This window comes from Schistocerca americana, chromosome 3, assembly GCF_021461395.2.
Source record: "Schistocerca americana isolate TAMUIC-IGC-003095 chromosome 3, iqSchAmer2.1, whole genome shotgun sequence".
NCBI classification, from domain to species: domain Eukaryota; kingdom Metazoa; phylum Arthropoda; class Insecta; order Orthoptera; family Acrididae; genus Schistocerca; species Schistocerca americana.
This window is the reverse complement of record NC_060121.1, coordinates 586,724,313-586,741,004: the sequence shown is the minus strand read 5'-3', so window position 1 is coordinate 586,741,004 and position 16,692 is coordinate 586,724,313. Positions and strand designations below refer to the sequence as shown.

General features: G+C 36.9%; 1 protein-coding gene across 4 annotated transcripts in view; it reads right to left on the bottom strand.

The window, feature by feature from the left end:
• Positions 1-8,626: 8,626 nt before the first annotated feature.
• Positions 8,627-16,692, bottom strand: part of LOC124606641 (supervillin) — a 172,396-nt gene continuing 164,330 nt past the window's right edge. For all 4 annotated transcript variants that reach the window (XM_047138638.1, XM_047138639.1, XM_047138640.1 and 1 more), the window contains 2 exons: positions 14,165-14,320; positions 8,627-9,717 (listed from right to left, as the gene is read on the bottom strand). In XM_047138638.1, the coding sequence (XP_046994594.1) occupies positions 9,631-9,717; positions 14,165-14,320 (243 nt within the window). In that variant the 3' untranslated portion in view covers positions 8,627-9,630. The remainder of the gene's footprint in view (positions 9,718-14,164; positions 14,321-16,692) is intronic.

Here is a 16,692-nt window from a genome sequence, read left to right as displayed (position 1 = left end):
CAGTAGATTAGCTAATAGTTTAATAAATAGAGATAATGGTTTTAATTTGAACAAAGCATGGAATCTACCTCTTGGGGTAATGAAACTGCAGAGAAGTTGTCATAGTGTCACAACCACCGAACATACATCGATAAGCAAATCGAATGTCAGTACACCTTCGTCACAGGCAGTGCATGTGTAAACGTATTTCTTTGCCACTGACCAGCGTCTGTGACCCGCATACGCAGTACCGCCGCAGTGGAGCATATAAGTCCGCACTTGGCATCTTGTCATCAGTCTTATGACTTACTCTGAGGATGGCTGGATGAAATATCAGTGGAGGAAGTTTTATTTGCATGGATGCATGCCCAAAATTTAATGGACTATTCATTACACTGTAAGAAGTTGAAAATGCACATTCAAGATAATGTTTCTGAGGGTTTACAGGCTTCCAATACTGAACTTTGGAAACTTTGCTCCATAATTACAAAAAGAATATTAATAACTAACTAATCAATACGTGAAAAGTCAGTGTATGTGGTGATTTTGTATAACTTTGGTTTGTTCCCCACAGAAACATTCTTAATAAGAGTAGAACAACATTGCACAATGGCAACTGCTAATTTACTTATCAGTCCAATTGCCTTTTATGGAATAGATGTGACCCTTATAAGAAATCCTTCATTTAGCTATGGCTGCCAAATGGCGGTAATATATCAGTTCCTATTAATTAGGTTTAGCTAATAAGAAGAAAAGTACAGTTTCATAGAATCACAAATGCTCATTCAAAAGAAGTCTGCAAGCAAACAGTGGGAAGATTTATACCAGTATCACGCAGTAGTCAGGGAATTCATTTCTTTCCTAAAATTATTATTACAGCAATCTGTGTCTGGATACACATCTTTATTTAATGACTGTCAATTTGTTATGTGTGTAATCTTGGTTGTGCTGACAGTACTACTCTATTTGTCAATATTGCGTATTCTGGATGGTGTTATCACTTGAAGGGAAGTTTATCAGTGTGTAAAAGTGTATGATATTTCTCAAATAATTGGCAATAATTATATGCTATATAAATAATAATAATTCCTAAGATATGAAGTACAGACATGTCAATACTCTGAAACTTTAAAATACGAAAAATAATGTGTTTGCATGGGGATTAGTACAAGACATTATTATAGTCTGGTACGGTAATGATGGCAGTTTACACAGCTCAAGACATGGACAGAAATTGCTTTGTTATCTGTTCCAAGAGACAGTTGCAGTAAGCACACACACATGTTCTGCACTTGATGAAAGCATGTATACTGCAAATTATGTATCTTATTTACTCATGCAGAATTTCTCACTTACCACCACCAATAGCTACGACAGCTCACAACAGGTGGAGTAAAAATTCAGTAAATAAATCACTACAATCACATTTCATGCTCACATTGACTATGACAGTCACAGCAGAGCACTGCAAACACTACAGAACACTCTTTGGTTCTCAGAGAACATATGATGTAGATGTGCAGAACAAGCCTAAACTCAACCGCCATCCTTTGTGTCTCCAACAGTAATTTTAAAAATGGCCGTTGTTAAAAATGAGTGCATGAGCGAAGCAGGGACAAAGACTCAAGAGTAGTAGCTATCAAAATGTCATTTCAGAAAAAGCCTGTCACAAACTAATCTAAACACTTAACTGATACTGGCATACTGCATTAATGAGACAGAATAATGAACAGTCCTTATTAAATGTGATGCTTGGAGGACAGATGAGCACAAGGCCATAATTCATCAGTAACACCTGAAGGTGACTGCTGCAGCACTATTTCCTAAAGCAGCAGCACTGTTGTCTGTAGCAGAAAGACCTAGATTGTGTCAAATTTACATAGCTGTATCCTCAAACAGAATCATGGAAAATGAAACAATGTATTTAAGTTGTTTCCAACATGAGTGTCTGATGTACGATATTCTCGTATCGTATCACAGTCCTATTCTTGCTTGCTGTTAACATGCATCAGATCAATGTTTAATACTACTTAATATGCCTTTATAGTGAAATGCATCAATTTGACATGCCTATGGTTTGTGAGGCATTCATTGGTCTAACTCCATTATTTCACAGAATAATTAAATTACTAATTTCCACTGTGTAATGATAATGGAAATTTCTGGATAGAATAATATGTACAATAAGGGAAAGGCAGCCACTCACCTGTAGTGAGTCGATGCATGGGAACAGAAACAATGTTCACACTAGCTTTTAAGCACTAGCACTTTTTCTGACAAAAGTAGACACATTCACATACACAATAGCACAGACACCCAAATGTGCACTGCTGTGTCCACAGCAAGACTTCCACTATGACTCGTGGCCGAGCGGTTCTAGGCACTGCAGTCTGGAACCGCGCGACCGCTCTGGTCGTAGGTTCGAACCCTGCCTCAGGCATGGATGTGTGCGATATCCTTAGGTTAGTTAGGTTTAACTAGTTCTAAGTTCTAGGGGCCTGATGACCTCAGAAGTTAAGTCCCATAGTGCTCAGAGCCATTTTTGAGCCACTGTGACTTGAATGACTGTATGCCCTATTTGACTCACTAAAATTAGAGAGGGAGAGGCAGTGGGGTTGTGGGCGAAAGGGAAGGTGAGGGTGAGGGAGAGGGCAAAGGCTAATTTAATTCATTTGCAGCTTTCAATTAATTGATATTACTTTGTGGTCTGTTTGATAGTACACTTTATTATCTGTTTCATTAGTTCTTTCCATCAACTAAGCTTTCCAAACAACAGTAGTGAGCCATGGATGACTACTATTGGAGGCAATAGCACCCCTGCTTGAAATCCTGGAAGTCATGGCTGCTTCACACCTGAGTGGAGTTACATGTTGTTTTTTATTGGTGCTTGTCATCATAAGACAACGTCTGTGTTAATGTGGAACAGGACCATTTATATTAACGTATCTCCCAGTGATTGTGTGTACAGTCTTAAGTCAGTGTAACTGATGGTAATTTGTTTTCCCATACCACATTCCACGCAAGTACATGAGCATTCTCTGTTGTAAATTGAATTGATGAAACTGAAATTGCAACATAATCTGTGTCGAAAGCAAGACAATTTTTATAGATGAGTATGCCCTAGTCATCAGATTTGACGACACTGATGTTTCACCTTGTTAATTTTTGAATAATTTTAAGGAGTGTTTAACGTTTAACTTGTATGTGTAGTCACTTCCAGGATAAGTTAATATTGCCTACATCCTGGACATTCTTGTTTGTAGCTTTATTTGGGCAGACTGCTGTTCCCTTCTGGTGTGCGTTGGCAGGGTAGATCTGGCAGCAGACAATGCATTCCTGTTTCCTGGGCCCAGAGCACAGACGTGTTTTCTTTCTGCTACACCATCATTTCTCTCTCATATGATGTCCAGGATGGCCTGCAATCAGGTGCCTCTATACCAGCTGTCTAATGTTGGCTCAGGTTAAGTAAATTTCATTGTTTAATACGTGCCAAGGCGGAGCATCACCATTTAATTTCAAAACTCTTGATCTATTCAGTATTGTGAATTCAGCAAGCACATAAACTTTAAAGTGTGTTCTGCAAGTCCGAAGTTCCTTGTCACTATATTTGCTCTTTAACTACTTGTTTAAACCTTGCACCCTTATTGCTAGTTGTGGAGCGTGTTAAGTTTTAAAGCCCTTTACTTATGAGTATGAACTGTTGAGTTTTTTGTTTTTTATTCACAGTCATTAGCTAACTCTATTCATTGTGAATAGCTAACTCCATTCATTGTGAAACTTGCCTGCTTGTTGCCTGTGATAGCTGTCTGCTGTATTTTGCCACCTCTTCTTGTATTTTGGGGGATTGTATATTTATTTAAAGGTCATTGTCAATGTTTCTGCTGTTGTGTACCAGTTGAGAATCACATTTTAATTGTATGACCTCACTGGAGGATTGTGTATTTTATTGCTTAAGGGATTTTATGTAGGTTATAAATTGTTAAGGACTTTCCAGCAGCCATGATCAGTGGGATGACTTGTTAGCCTTACTGTATTTTGGGGTGGGTGTTGTCTGTCGTTTAACGTTTTATCCATGCTTGGGAATTGTTAGTGCCTTTAGTGGCATTCATTTGTAATTTATCGTACTGGTAAATTCAGTTTGTTCGAACCAAACTGCAGTCACGTCTAGCTGGTGTGACATCTTACTTGTGTTTGGGGGCTTATGTATATTCCTTGTCCTAAGCCCTATTTATAATGGTGTAAATTGTTAAAGTTTTTTTTATTAATGAATTGACCCTGTTCACATTCTTTAAATTATTGTGAGCATTGCTACTCATTTCTTGGCAAGGTTTTTAATTCGTAATTATAATATTTATTGTTGAGCAATAAAGTATATTGCATGAAACAACAAATTATGAAATGTGTGGAGTCACCTTCCATGTGTTTTTCCTTGTCATCAGGTATCAAGTAGGGAAGATTCATATCTGCTCATTTCATTGACAAGGATAGACAAGTTATATAAAGTAAATGATGTGAAGAGGACAACTGCCTCCATTGTGTTGCATACAAGTTTGTTTGTTCATAGTCATAATTATGTCCAAACCAAGTAATGGCAAAAAGCAGTTTAGAGTTATAAGGCCACAGAAAAGAAATAACTCTTCTCACTATGACGGTTTTTCATCTGAAGTGCTGATATCTCATCTGACTTGATAATGCTCCCTTGAGTTACTTTTGTAATCAGTCTATCAGTTGAGGTCCGTTTCCTGAAAGACTGAAATAGGCAGTAGTAATACTACATTATAAAAATGGAGATGACCAAGTGACTACCTATTGACCCAGCCCCTCATTTTGTGTTTTTTTGTGAAGTTAGCTTGTAACAGATCACTAACTACTTTTCTTGCAATAACATTTTAATAACTCAGTGTGGATACCATACAAAAAGCACTCTATGGTCACTAAACTCCATTTTATAGAATTAAACAAGGAAAATTACCCTGTTGGCATTTTCTGTGACCTTGCCAAGACCTTTGATTGTGTAAGTGATAAAATTCTGCAGGGAAATTAAAATTGTATGGCATTAATCCTTTGCATCCCACCAATATAAAAATATATAATTTTAAAATTTTTCACATAATTTACCTTTATCATCACAGTAAGAAACAAGTACAAGAAGAAACTGCCAAAAAATAAAAAATTGTTTTAAGGAGGTGGTTTCACTTTGAAACTACTGGGACAAAATTTCTAACCACCCATCATTTCATGCGATATATTTGAAAGCATATTCACGTTTTTCATAGACAGAATCCCACATCTTGAAATGTCCATGAACACATAACACACAAAATAAATTACAGTCCTAAACAACAGGCAAAAGTTGGCCTAAAATTAAAAAAAAAACTTTTATCACAATACATACTGTACCAGTGGTTTCATTTCAATTGTACTCTTGAAAGCAGCAGTACAATCTCAAACCTACATTACAATGACTTAGATTTGCTTACTTTCACTGTGAATAATGTCCTCCATGTGGGAAAAAAAAAACAATGCTTATCAGAATCTCCTCCAACCATGTAGCACTGTCTCCGCACCAACTATTAATTTGAACCCTAGAAGTTACCACTACAATGTACTGCATTCATAGAAGTACTTCACTGTACCACTAGGACACTCTGTCTTGTGACAGCATTGGTGAGTTTATATGAAAGGCATTGGTATTTTATAATAATAATAATAATAATAATAATAAATAATAATAATAATAATAAAATGGTTGTCTCAGGCAGAAATGAGTGAGGTTCAAAGGGTCAAAGTTATTCCTTTATGTGGGTGAAATAACACCTTAACAACAGAAAACAGAGTCACAGTAACAAATTTTGTGTTACAGATAAAACAAAATTCAGCATGGAGGAACATTAGATAAGATGTTTATTGATGTACACTTTCTCTTGAGGGAGTTCCACAAAAGTCTCACAGACCAAGATACTGTTGGATACAATTTTCCCAGAAACAGCTTCGTTATTTTGGTCAAACACATTCAAAGTGTGATCTGTCTTACTGATACACGGTCTAAACTCATCAACACACAGCCAAGAGACTAAAGAAACATACAACTGTCTAACAGCTTAACTGTTCATCCTAAAAAAATTCATATGTGCTATTTCAAACAAATAAAGAGCTCTTGCAGGTACCAGCTGTAGAGATCAAATGGCACAAACTGGATAAGGCACTAGATGTGTAATCTCTGGGCATCAAAATGGCCAATAAACTGATGTTCCACCAAAACATCAATAAGTTATCTAGAGCTTAGTTCTGCATTCTTTACACTTAGAAATTTCTCACATTGTGTTGGCCTTCACACTGGATTGCTAGTATAATTTAGGCTTACTTTCCAGAAGTATGCAGCAACAGTATTGTGTGAAGTTACCAACCAAATATCTTGTAGAAATCTCTTCAGGGATCTATGAATTCTTATACAATTTGTCAGCATATCCACTGTCCAGACGACTTCTTCATGATAAGTTTGTCAGAACATGATGGTTAATGGATTAATTAACTGTCTGCAAGAGGAGATGACACACTACTAAAATTAATGATTGAAATCCCACAGAGAACGTTACAGAAAAACTATTGTTACAATTGGCATAGCTTGTGTGTATACTAGTGGTTATGTGAATTCAGTGAGATACAGGATGAGTCAGTGCTATTTGATGGCTTTTGAATTTAAAGTACATAGTGACATTTTAAGATGTAGCAACATCTTTTATTTAAAAAGATGCACAATAGATGGAGTATACACCATATATGTTGCTGACAGGAATCAATCATTTGTGAAAAATAATGTTCTTCAAGTGCTGGCCCTATTTTTTCAGCACACTTGTTGATGCTCTGTGTGAAGTTTCCCATCACTCTTACACATTATGCGATATAGCAAAAATCTCGCACTCAATAACATACTTGAACTGAAGCATAGTAAGTGGTTTATTGATGTACACTTTCTCTTGAGGGAGTTCCACAAAAGTCTCACGGACCAAGATACTGTTGAATACAATTTTCCCAGAAACAGCTTCGTTATTTTGGTCAAACACATTCAAAGTGTGATCTGTCTTACTGAAACCAAACAATTTGACAATTTTTGCCACAGAAATGAAGTTCCATGATAACTTTGCACCCCAGAGTTCGCAGTGGTGGGTCTCCCATTTTCTTCAATGAAATTAGGCCCTATGACACCAAATTTGCCCAATAGAGCCCACACTGTAACTATAACAATGCAGTGTTACTGATGCAATTGGCAAGGGTTGTTTGGGGACCAATAATGACAGTTTTGTTTATTACCACTGCCATCTATCAAAAAAAGAGAGCCTCATCTATGCAAAACATCTCCTCCTCAAAATATGATAATGCTTCAACTTCTGAACTATCACAGTTTTGTAGTAATGAAAGTTTATACTGTGTAAAATTTGTGAGACAGAACTTTGATAACCCCATAGCCTGGGCATGTTGCCCTGCAGATCAGCTGGGGCTCTGTTGAATTGCACAACACACAACTTCAACGTTGTCAGGTGATGTAGCCGTCTTCACAATGCTCCTTTCTCCTTCTGCCCTGCCAAAACAGTTGGTCTCACAAAAGTTCTTAACCCATACAGGATGGTATTGCACCATTACATGGAAAGTTGGAGACAGAACTTCTTCTGACTGATGGTCACAGACTCTGCATTTTTAAAGAACATCTGTAGGACAAATGCACAGTGTGTTGAGTGGTCTACCTCTCCATTGTGACTAAGCTGCTACTGCAGTGAGAAAACAATGAGTCAAGCATGCCCTCCTCTATACTGACTCACCTGCTACTACTTGAGTCAAAATCATCAGGAAATGTTGATCATATAACATAACAGCAAATCAAACTTGTATGGTGTGGCTTAGTTTTTAATTTTTCCTGATTATTTATTTCATTTTAATAGAATGGAAGTGATACTATGGGGTGATTCCTGCATTAATGTCTGTTATCGTATGATCGCTCTACGTGGTACCTCAAAATTCTTCTTTTTATATATTACAGTAATATTATTATTGCTGAAATTATCTGAACATATGAGAGAATGCTGTCATGAACTGCATGAAATCAGTCATCAGATGAAGACCACAATAAAAATTACATCAAACTATGGCCTCAAAGTACCTAGTTTAGCAACCAATGTCTACTGAGCTAACAGAAGTCAGTCACCAATAGCACATTAAAATCTGGGGGCAAAAGCCATAAGGTGTTGCTGCGTTCTCTAACACAGACGTGCAAAATCTACCTGAAAACATTTCTAATTATTTAAACACTGGCTCCATATAAAGTTAACCTTACTTTGTGTCCCATGCAGCTGCACCAAATATAGGTATTAGTGGCAATATGTTAGCAGTTTTGTGGATTACATGTTATAAATTAAAAAGTGAACATCATAAGTAATAACTTTAATTTACATTATATTAGTTTATAAATAAAATGTTATGTACAAAAAAGTATTTTAAATATATATTTTTATATAAGTAAATCAGTCAAAATTTACATTTCATTTACGCACAAAGCAAGTCACAACTGTACAAAAATCAAGCTTCTCATAAAGAAGAGTGTGTGTGTGTGTGTGTGTGTGTGTGTGTGTGTGTGTGTGTGTGTGTGTGTGTGTTTATTTGTTTGTTTGTTTCTATTTTTACAAGACAGTGGCTTAATCTGATAGTTGAAATGATAAATAATTTAATGTACATATATTTATAAGAAATTCAACAAAATATAGGTAACAGAAAACACACAACTTTTGGTATAACATCTGTTAATAGAAACTGGTGAGGAATGCATAATAATAGCAATATTTCACATTAACCAAAACTCGAGGATTGAGGGTATTAAGAACATAAATAAAACATGATGATTATTTGTAATTTGAGATGGGGAAAGAATACTGCAACTGTTTGTTGTAGCAGATGCTTCTTTATGATGTGTTAAAATCAATGTTAGCATCTACAAAACAACGGGGGAAAATAGTTTCAGTCTGTTAGGTTAGAATAAATTCATTTTTCTGATCATTAATATAAATTATCTCACACTTTAAAACTGAAACAGACATGCACTGCAATTCAGCTATTACTCAAACCACTGGAAACGTGTGCCTTATTTTGGAACACAGAAAATGAGGAAAGTTTTCTTATCAGCAATATAGATCACAGAAAAATTTGTAGAACAGACAAATTTTAAGGCAACATTGGCAAACCAAGGAAACTATTTAAGATGTTGCTTTACGTTATGTAAACTGCAACTTGCATTTGGACTAGAAGCTTCAGCAGGTCTGAAAAATGCATACATGACTTATGAAATTTTGCAGTTTCAAACATCACATTTTTTGAAAGGCACAGGATCACATTAGTGTAACTCCACAGCAATGTAGCACAGCACTTATGTGTTTCCTACCTCTATTGATTGAAAACACTTAAGCATTATCCGCAACATAGTAGGAACAAACTGTGAACACATCACACAGCCAATCACAGCAGTAAAATTACAGTACACAAACACAAAACTAGTCTTCATACATATTCAGTATACTCTTCATGTCAAGTACACCTGAATTCACATTTTATCACAATCTTGCACTGTCCAAATTTAACACTGATATGGAAGAACAAAAGTGTCCCCTAAAATAATCCAACATCCTTCTTCAGTTTTGTCTGTTTCCATAAAGGAAGGGAAGAGAATTCTTCTTTTGACATACCAAGAAGCTCCTGTAAAAGTGAAACAGCCTTATGACAACCTCTGAAATTAATAAGAAGCATGGCACATTTATAAAGGACAAAGAGTTCTGAAATATGTCGAATCTGACCTAGCAACTTAAGGAAACAAAATTGTTCTCATTTCCAATGAAGCTAATCTTGGCATAGAACACTACACTGCTGATTGCTTATTTATACACACATTACATGAACAGATAAACAACTGCTCTTACTTCTTAACAAAACAAAATGAACTACAGTATACAGGGTGGTACAGTATACATTGTTCGTGACCGGGCCAAATATCTCACGAAACAAGCGTCAAACGAAAAAACTGCAAAGAACGAATTTTGTCTAGCTTGAAGGGGGAAACCAGATGGCGCCATGGTTGGCCCGCTAGATGGCGCTACCATAGGTGAAATGGATATTGACTGCGTTTTTCTAAAATAGGAACCCCCATTTTTATTACATATTCGTGTAGTACGTAAAGAAATATGAATGTTTTAGTTGGACCACTTTTTTCGCTTTGTGACAGATGGCGCTGTAATAGTTACAAACAAATGGCTCACAATTTTAGACGAACGGTTGGTAAGAGGCAGGTTTTTTTTAAATTAAAATACAGAACATTAGGTATGTTTGAACATTTTATTTTGGTTTTTCCTCTGTGATACATCCACCTTTGTGAACTTATTTCTGAGAATGCATGCTGTTACAGCGTGATTACCTATAAATACACATTAATGCAATAAATGCTCAAAATGATGTCTGTCAACCGCAATGCATTTGGCAATAGGTGTAACGACATTCCTCTCAACAGCCAGTAGTTCGCCTTCTGTAATGTTCGCACATGCATTGACAACACGCTGACGCATGTTGTCAGGTGGTGTCGGTGGATCACGATAGCGAATATCCTTCAACTTTCCCCACAGAAAGAAATCTAGGGATGTCAGATCCGGTGAACGTGCGGGCCATGGTATGGTGCTTCAACGACCATTTCACCTGTCATGAAATATGCTATTCAATACCACCTCAACGGCATGCGAGTTATGTGCCGGACATCCATCATGTTGGAAGTACATCGCCATTCTGTCATGCAGTCAAACACCTTGAAGTAACATTGCCATCGATAAAATGGGGGCCAATTATCCTTCCTCCCATAATGGCGCACCATACATTAACCTACCAAGGTCGCTGATGTTCCACTTGTTGCAGCCATCGTGGATTTTCTGTTGCCCAATAGTACATATTATGCTGGTTTACGTTACCGCTGTTGGTGAATGACACTTCGTCGCTAAATAGAACGCGTGCAAAAAATCTGTCATCGTCCCATAATTTCTCTTGTGCCCAGTGGCAAAACTGTACATGACGTTCAAAGTCATTGCCATGCAATTCCTGGTGCATAGAAATATGGTACGGGTGCAATCGATGTTGATGTAGCATTCTCAACACCGACGTTTATGAGATACCCGATTCTAGCGCAATTTGTCTGCTACTGATGTGCAGATTAGCGGCGACAGCAGCTAAAACACCTACTTGGACATCATCATTTGTTGCAAGTCATGGTTGACATTTCACATATGGCTGAACACTTCCTGTTTCCTTAAATAATGTAACTATCCGGGGAAAAGTCCGGAAACTTGGATGATGATGTCCATGATACAGAGCAGCATACATAGCACATGCCCGTTGGGCATTTTGATCACAATAGCCATAGATCAACACGATATCGACCTTTTCCGCAATTTGTAAACAGTCCATTTTAACACTGGTAATGTATCACGATGCAAATACTGTCCACACTGGCAGAATGTTACGTGATACCACGTACTTACACGTTTGTGACTATTACAGCGCCATCTATCACAAAGCAAAAAAAGTGGTCCAACTAAAACATTCATATTTCTTTACATACTACACAAATATGTAATAAAAAATGGGGGTTCCTATATTTTAAAAGAAAAAAAAAAGAAAAAAAAAAAAATAATCCGTTTGACCTATGGCAACGCCATCTAGCGGACCAACCATAGTGCCATCTGGTTTCCCCCTTCAAGTTAGACGAGTTTCGTTCTTTGTAGTTTTTTTGTTTGATGCTAATTTTGTGAGATATTTGGCCCAGTCACTATCAATGGACCATCCTGTATACAACAAAAGGTGAATGCTATATAAATAATATTCTATATTATTTTTAAATATTCACATGTGTCTCTTCATTAAGGGTTTATGTAAAGATAGGGTACTTTTATGTGGATGTTCGGCTATCTTTTAGTCCTTTGTTTATTACTGTGCAAATTAATTCCATCACCAAACCAGAAATTTCTCATGTTAAGAAATGAAAAAAGAAATCTGTTTCACTTGGTAAAAAACTTTCTATAGCCAAGATTGCATAAATACTTATTTATTTTGGATAACCAGTTTCAACAGGCTTTGAAGACCAGTAGACAACATCAAAGTCTATCGAACTTGGTTGTTGAAAATAAATAAGTATTAATGTGATCTCGGTTACATAAAGTTTTTGACTGCTGTTACAGCTGCAAAGTAAAAGATTCTTTCTGTAAACTACACCAGACTACACAGTCTCCTCATTGTTACAAGCTTGGAGACAGGCACTGTAGCTCCTATGTAGCATGGATTATACTGCAAAAAGACAAATTATGTAGTGAATTGACAGGTATTGGGCAGAATCTAAATTTAAGTCTCAGGAAACCGCCTTTGACAGTACTTTTCTTATGAGTAACCTTTGGAAGATATATGCAGGCAATTAAAAGTACAGACAAGATGATAATAGAAGTTTTTGAAATGTAGATCTACTGAAGAATGAATGGGTAAATACATGGGCTGTCCCTAAAGTACGCAGCCTAACAAGCAAACACAAACTTTTTGGGGGAAAAAAATCTTTATTTCTCTACACAGTCTCCGTTCAGCTCAATACACTTTTCCCAGCAGTGTTCAACAGCTTCAATACCCTGTTTATAGTGAGAACTGTTGAACTCTGCAAAACAGCCATCAACAGCAGACTCTGCCTCTTCATTTCTGGCAAATCTTTTACCAACAAGCCATTTATAAGTCTGGAAACAGAACATGATTAGAGGGGGCAAAATCTGGAGAATACGGTGTAAGAGGAAGGAATTCGAATTTCACTAACTAGTTTTTGCACATAACAGTTGCCAGTGGTTACTCTTCCTTTCTGAAGATAATCAATAAAAATTTTCCCATGTGCCTCCCAAAAAACTGACACCATGACCTTGCCTGCACATTGGAGCTTATTTTCCCATTTCAGTCCATTGTTTTGAGTGTTCCTTCAACTCAGGTTTAAAGTGATGGGCCCATGTTTCATCCATGGTTATGAACTGATGGAAAAACTCTGCTTTATTATAATCACCAAATGTTGTGTTGTTGTGGTCTTCAGTCCTGAGACTGGTTTGATGCAGCTCTCCATGGTACCCTATCTTGTGCAAGTTTCTTCATCTCCCAGTACCTACTGCAACCTACATCCTTCTGAATCTGCTTAGTGTATTCATCTCTTGGTCTTCCTCTACGATTTGTACCCTCCACGCTGCCCTCCAATGCTAAATTTGTGATCCCTTGATGCCTCAGAACATGTCCTACCAACCGGTCCCTTCTTCTTGTCAAGTTGTGCCACAAACTCCTCTTCTCCCCAATTCTATTCAATACCTCCTCATTAGTTATGTGATCTACCCATCTAATCTTCAGCATTCTTCTGTAGCACCACATTTCGAAAGCTTCTATTCTCTCCCTGTCCAAACTATTTATTTACTAAACAATGTAGCACCAGGGAGGGTAAAAATTGTAGGTGGAGACCAAGGCTTTCACAGTAAACACATTCAAGCAGATGTAGATTGCAGCAATTATCCAGAGATGAAGAGGCCTGCACAGGATGGACTAATGTGGAGAGCTACATCAAACCAGTCTTTGAACTGAAAACAACAATAACTACAACCACAAGGAAAGTAGTGGTCAATCCCCAACAGGCTATCTAATGCAGCCATCCTGTTCTTCACTTTTCTGGGGGAACAGCTGAGTCAACAAATCTCTTGAGAAACACAAGTATGACTAGCTTTCCCCCTCATCTCCCTTTACCTAACAATTTTATTTATGCTCCAAGGTACACTTCTCAGACTCAGTTTTATTCAGATCATTTTTTACATATTTTTAAATGCTCTGTTTTGCATTTAATGTATGATCTGGAGAAAAGATTTAGTACAGACAAAACCAAAATTCGTTGTTGAAAATATTAGTTATTCCATAATGACCACTTTTCAAAAGTGTAAAGTTGTTAATTAAAATTAATTCCTACATTATTTTTTTAAATGACAATTATTTTTAACAACCTGTTTCTTGATAGTACCTAGATATTATTATACAGTAATATTAACATAATTGCACCACAAGGGAACAACAACAAAGCTATTTAACAATATTCATAGTTATTATACTCCACCTGGAAATGATTAGGGTCGAGATAGATTTCGAGGCAGGTGGGATCCACACCATCAGGTAGTGGCCTCTGCAGCAGCTGAGCAGGGGGATAGGTTGAGCATGTCAGTCTTGCTAGCTCATCTTCCACTGTAAGTACTTCTCCAGGTTTTCTTCCATCCTGCAGCAGAAAAGGAGATAATTCAAACAACTGTGCAGCAATATATTTGAAGGATATTCCCCATATCTTTGTTACAAATTGTGAAACTTTTCAAAAATTCTCATTTTGTAAAGCTTTTGGATATTATAAATCGCAGGTATCGTCTGAAATAAAGCAACACTTGATTGGAACCCATCAGTACCACCACACATAGAACAGAAATTTTCATTACAATTTAGCAATTGTGAGATTATTATGTGGAGTGAACAGAGACAACAGAAAACTCTAACAGCATGCCCAACAAAAGGGCACAGAATATTGGAGCACATCTTTTGATGGTCTATTTCTTACCCTAAAAAATTGCTGCAATAATTACCAAATAATAAAAGATTTGAAGGGAAATAGGGAAGACACATTAGGTTGCCAACAGGCATAATTAAAAGACACGTACATAAAGCTTTTGTCCACAGCCTTCATCAGCAGAAGACAAACACACACCATTCACACACATAAGCAAGCACACCACCTGCACACACTAGCATTTTTCGGACAACATGAGACAGTGTGGTATTGGGTTGCAAGGCTCACACATCTCTCAAGTCAGTTAACTTGCAAGTTGTGTGTAGCTGATCCTCTTCTCTGTGTAATCAGCTATGCTGATCTCCCAAAAGCTTCTTCTCCAAAGACTATAGCTGGTTAAAAGAGTTTATTAAACTACTTCTCTATCCTTGAAATAATTTGGGTACTCTTAGAATACACTTCAGTTCAATCACTTTATATTCTCAACTTCCACAGACAACAACTTCTGCAAGCTAACTTAGTCCTTAAATATTAGACTCATTGACACATATTCAGATATCATTGGTTTGATAACCAAATAATTTATGAACACCATACATGTGTCTTGCTTTGTTCACAACCAAGACATATAATAAGTTAAAAGTCTCTAGTCTCAAGTGAGTCCAAAATGTGAATGTATATAGAAATCTATATTCAATTGTTCATTAGTCTTTTTACAATCCACACAGACACAAAAGAGCACAGAATACTACATAAACTTTTCTTGTTCTTCTCTACCCGTACACGAAAACTCTGTGTACCGTATAGCAAGTACTTGTCCACCGCCGTTCAGCCGCCAGGTCCATCTTTTTCTCATAACTATTTTTTGACCTGCACATTCAAAGAGGCTATGCACAGTAGGGCATATTTGTTTCTCCCACTCACCTCTAAAATATCGCTTGTTCAAAACAGTGGAAGGCCAAGCGGTTCTAGAATTTACTCTGAAATTCCAAAAGCACTAAAACACATTACCTCCAACTCCAGCATCTTGAGCCAGAATGCCAGCGTTCCAGCCCGAGATACTGGAGTTGGCTGTCATGTTTGCTTGCTTGTGTGTATGAATGGTGTGTGTTTCTCTTTTGCTGATGAGGCCATGTCCAAAAGCTTTGTTTGTCTTTTAATTGTGCCTGTCTCAACTTAATGTGTCTTCTTTACAGGAAGTAATAATCTGTCTTTTCCTATGTTACTGGTACTCCTATCTGGAGTTTCCATTGCTTGATTTTTACAAAAGAGATGTATTTCAAATGTCTATTATCTTTAGTTTAATTTTTTCACATGTTCTATGGGGCAATGTAAGACAACACTAGTCTGTCCTGGAATGAGTCACTACGTAATGAACAGAAGGCTAGTAAAATATTTTTAAAAAATACATAACATTATATATATGAGGAGATCATGGTAATGATATATGCAGATAAGTAACACCAAATGTCTTTAAATGACAACAAGTAACTCCTGTACACAATGGAAGAGACATGCACAACAAGGAAGCCTTTGACTTACACTGAAAACTTTAGGTTTAAACACTCACATTTCTCAGTTCTGCCAGAAACTTGCTGAGAAAAGAACCTACAGAAAAGTGCACACATTTTTGTGCATTGGATAAAGAAGTGTTATCTAAATGTAAATCATTTGTCTGTTTAGTATGCTATAGGGAGTACATGTACAGGAATGGCAGATTTGGATTCCTAAATGCTTGAATAACACCCTTTCCCTGTTTGATAACGTTTCAGGACAACCTCCTGTTTCCCATTTGTTAGACACAAACTGAACCTGTGGCAAGTTTTTCTCCCAGTTCCAAAATGCTCCAAAAATATGCAGAAATGTAGCACCATCAATGCAATGCAATCATCTTTTGAATAATAGAGGTACCTACTATCCTTAATTTATCACTGAGCTGAAATATATTTGCTTTTGATGCTATTTTCCTCTTAATCTGAAAAGAAAATCTGTATTTAATACTCAAACTAGAAAGAGTGTGTGTGTGTGTTGGGGCTTATGGGCGCTCAACATCGAGGTCATCAGTGCCCTGACACACATTAAAAGGAACGAAT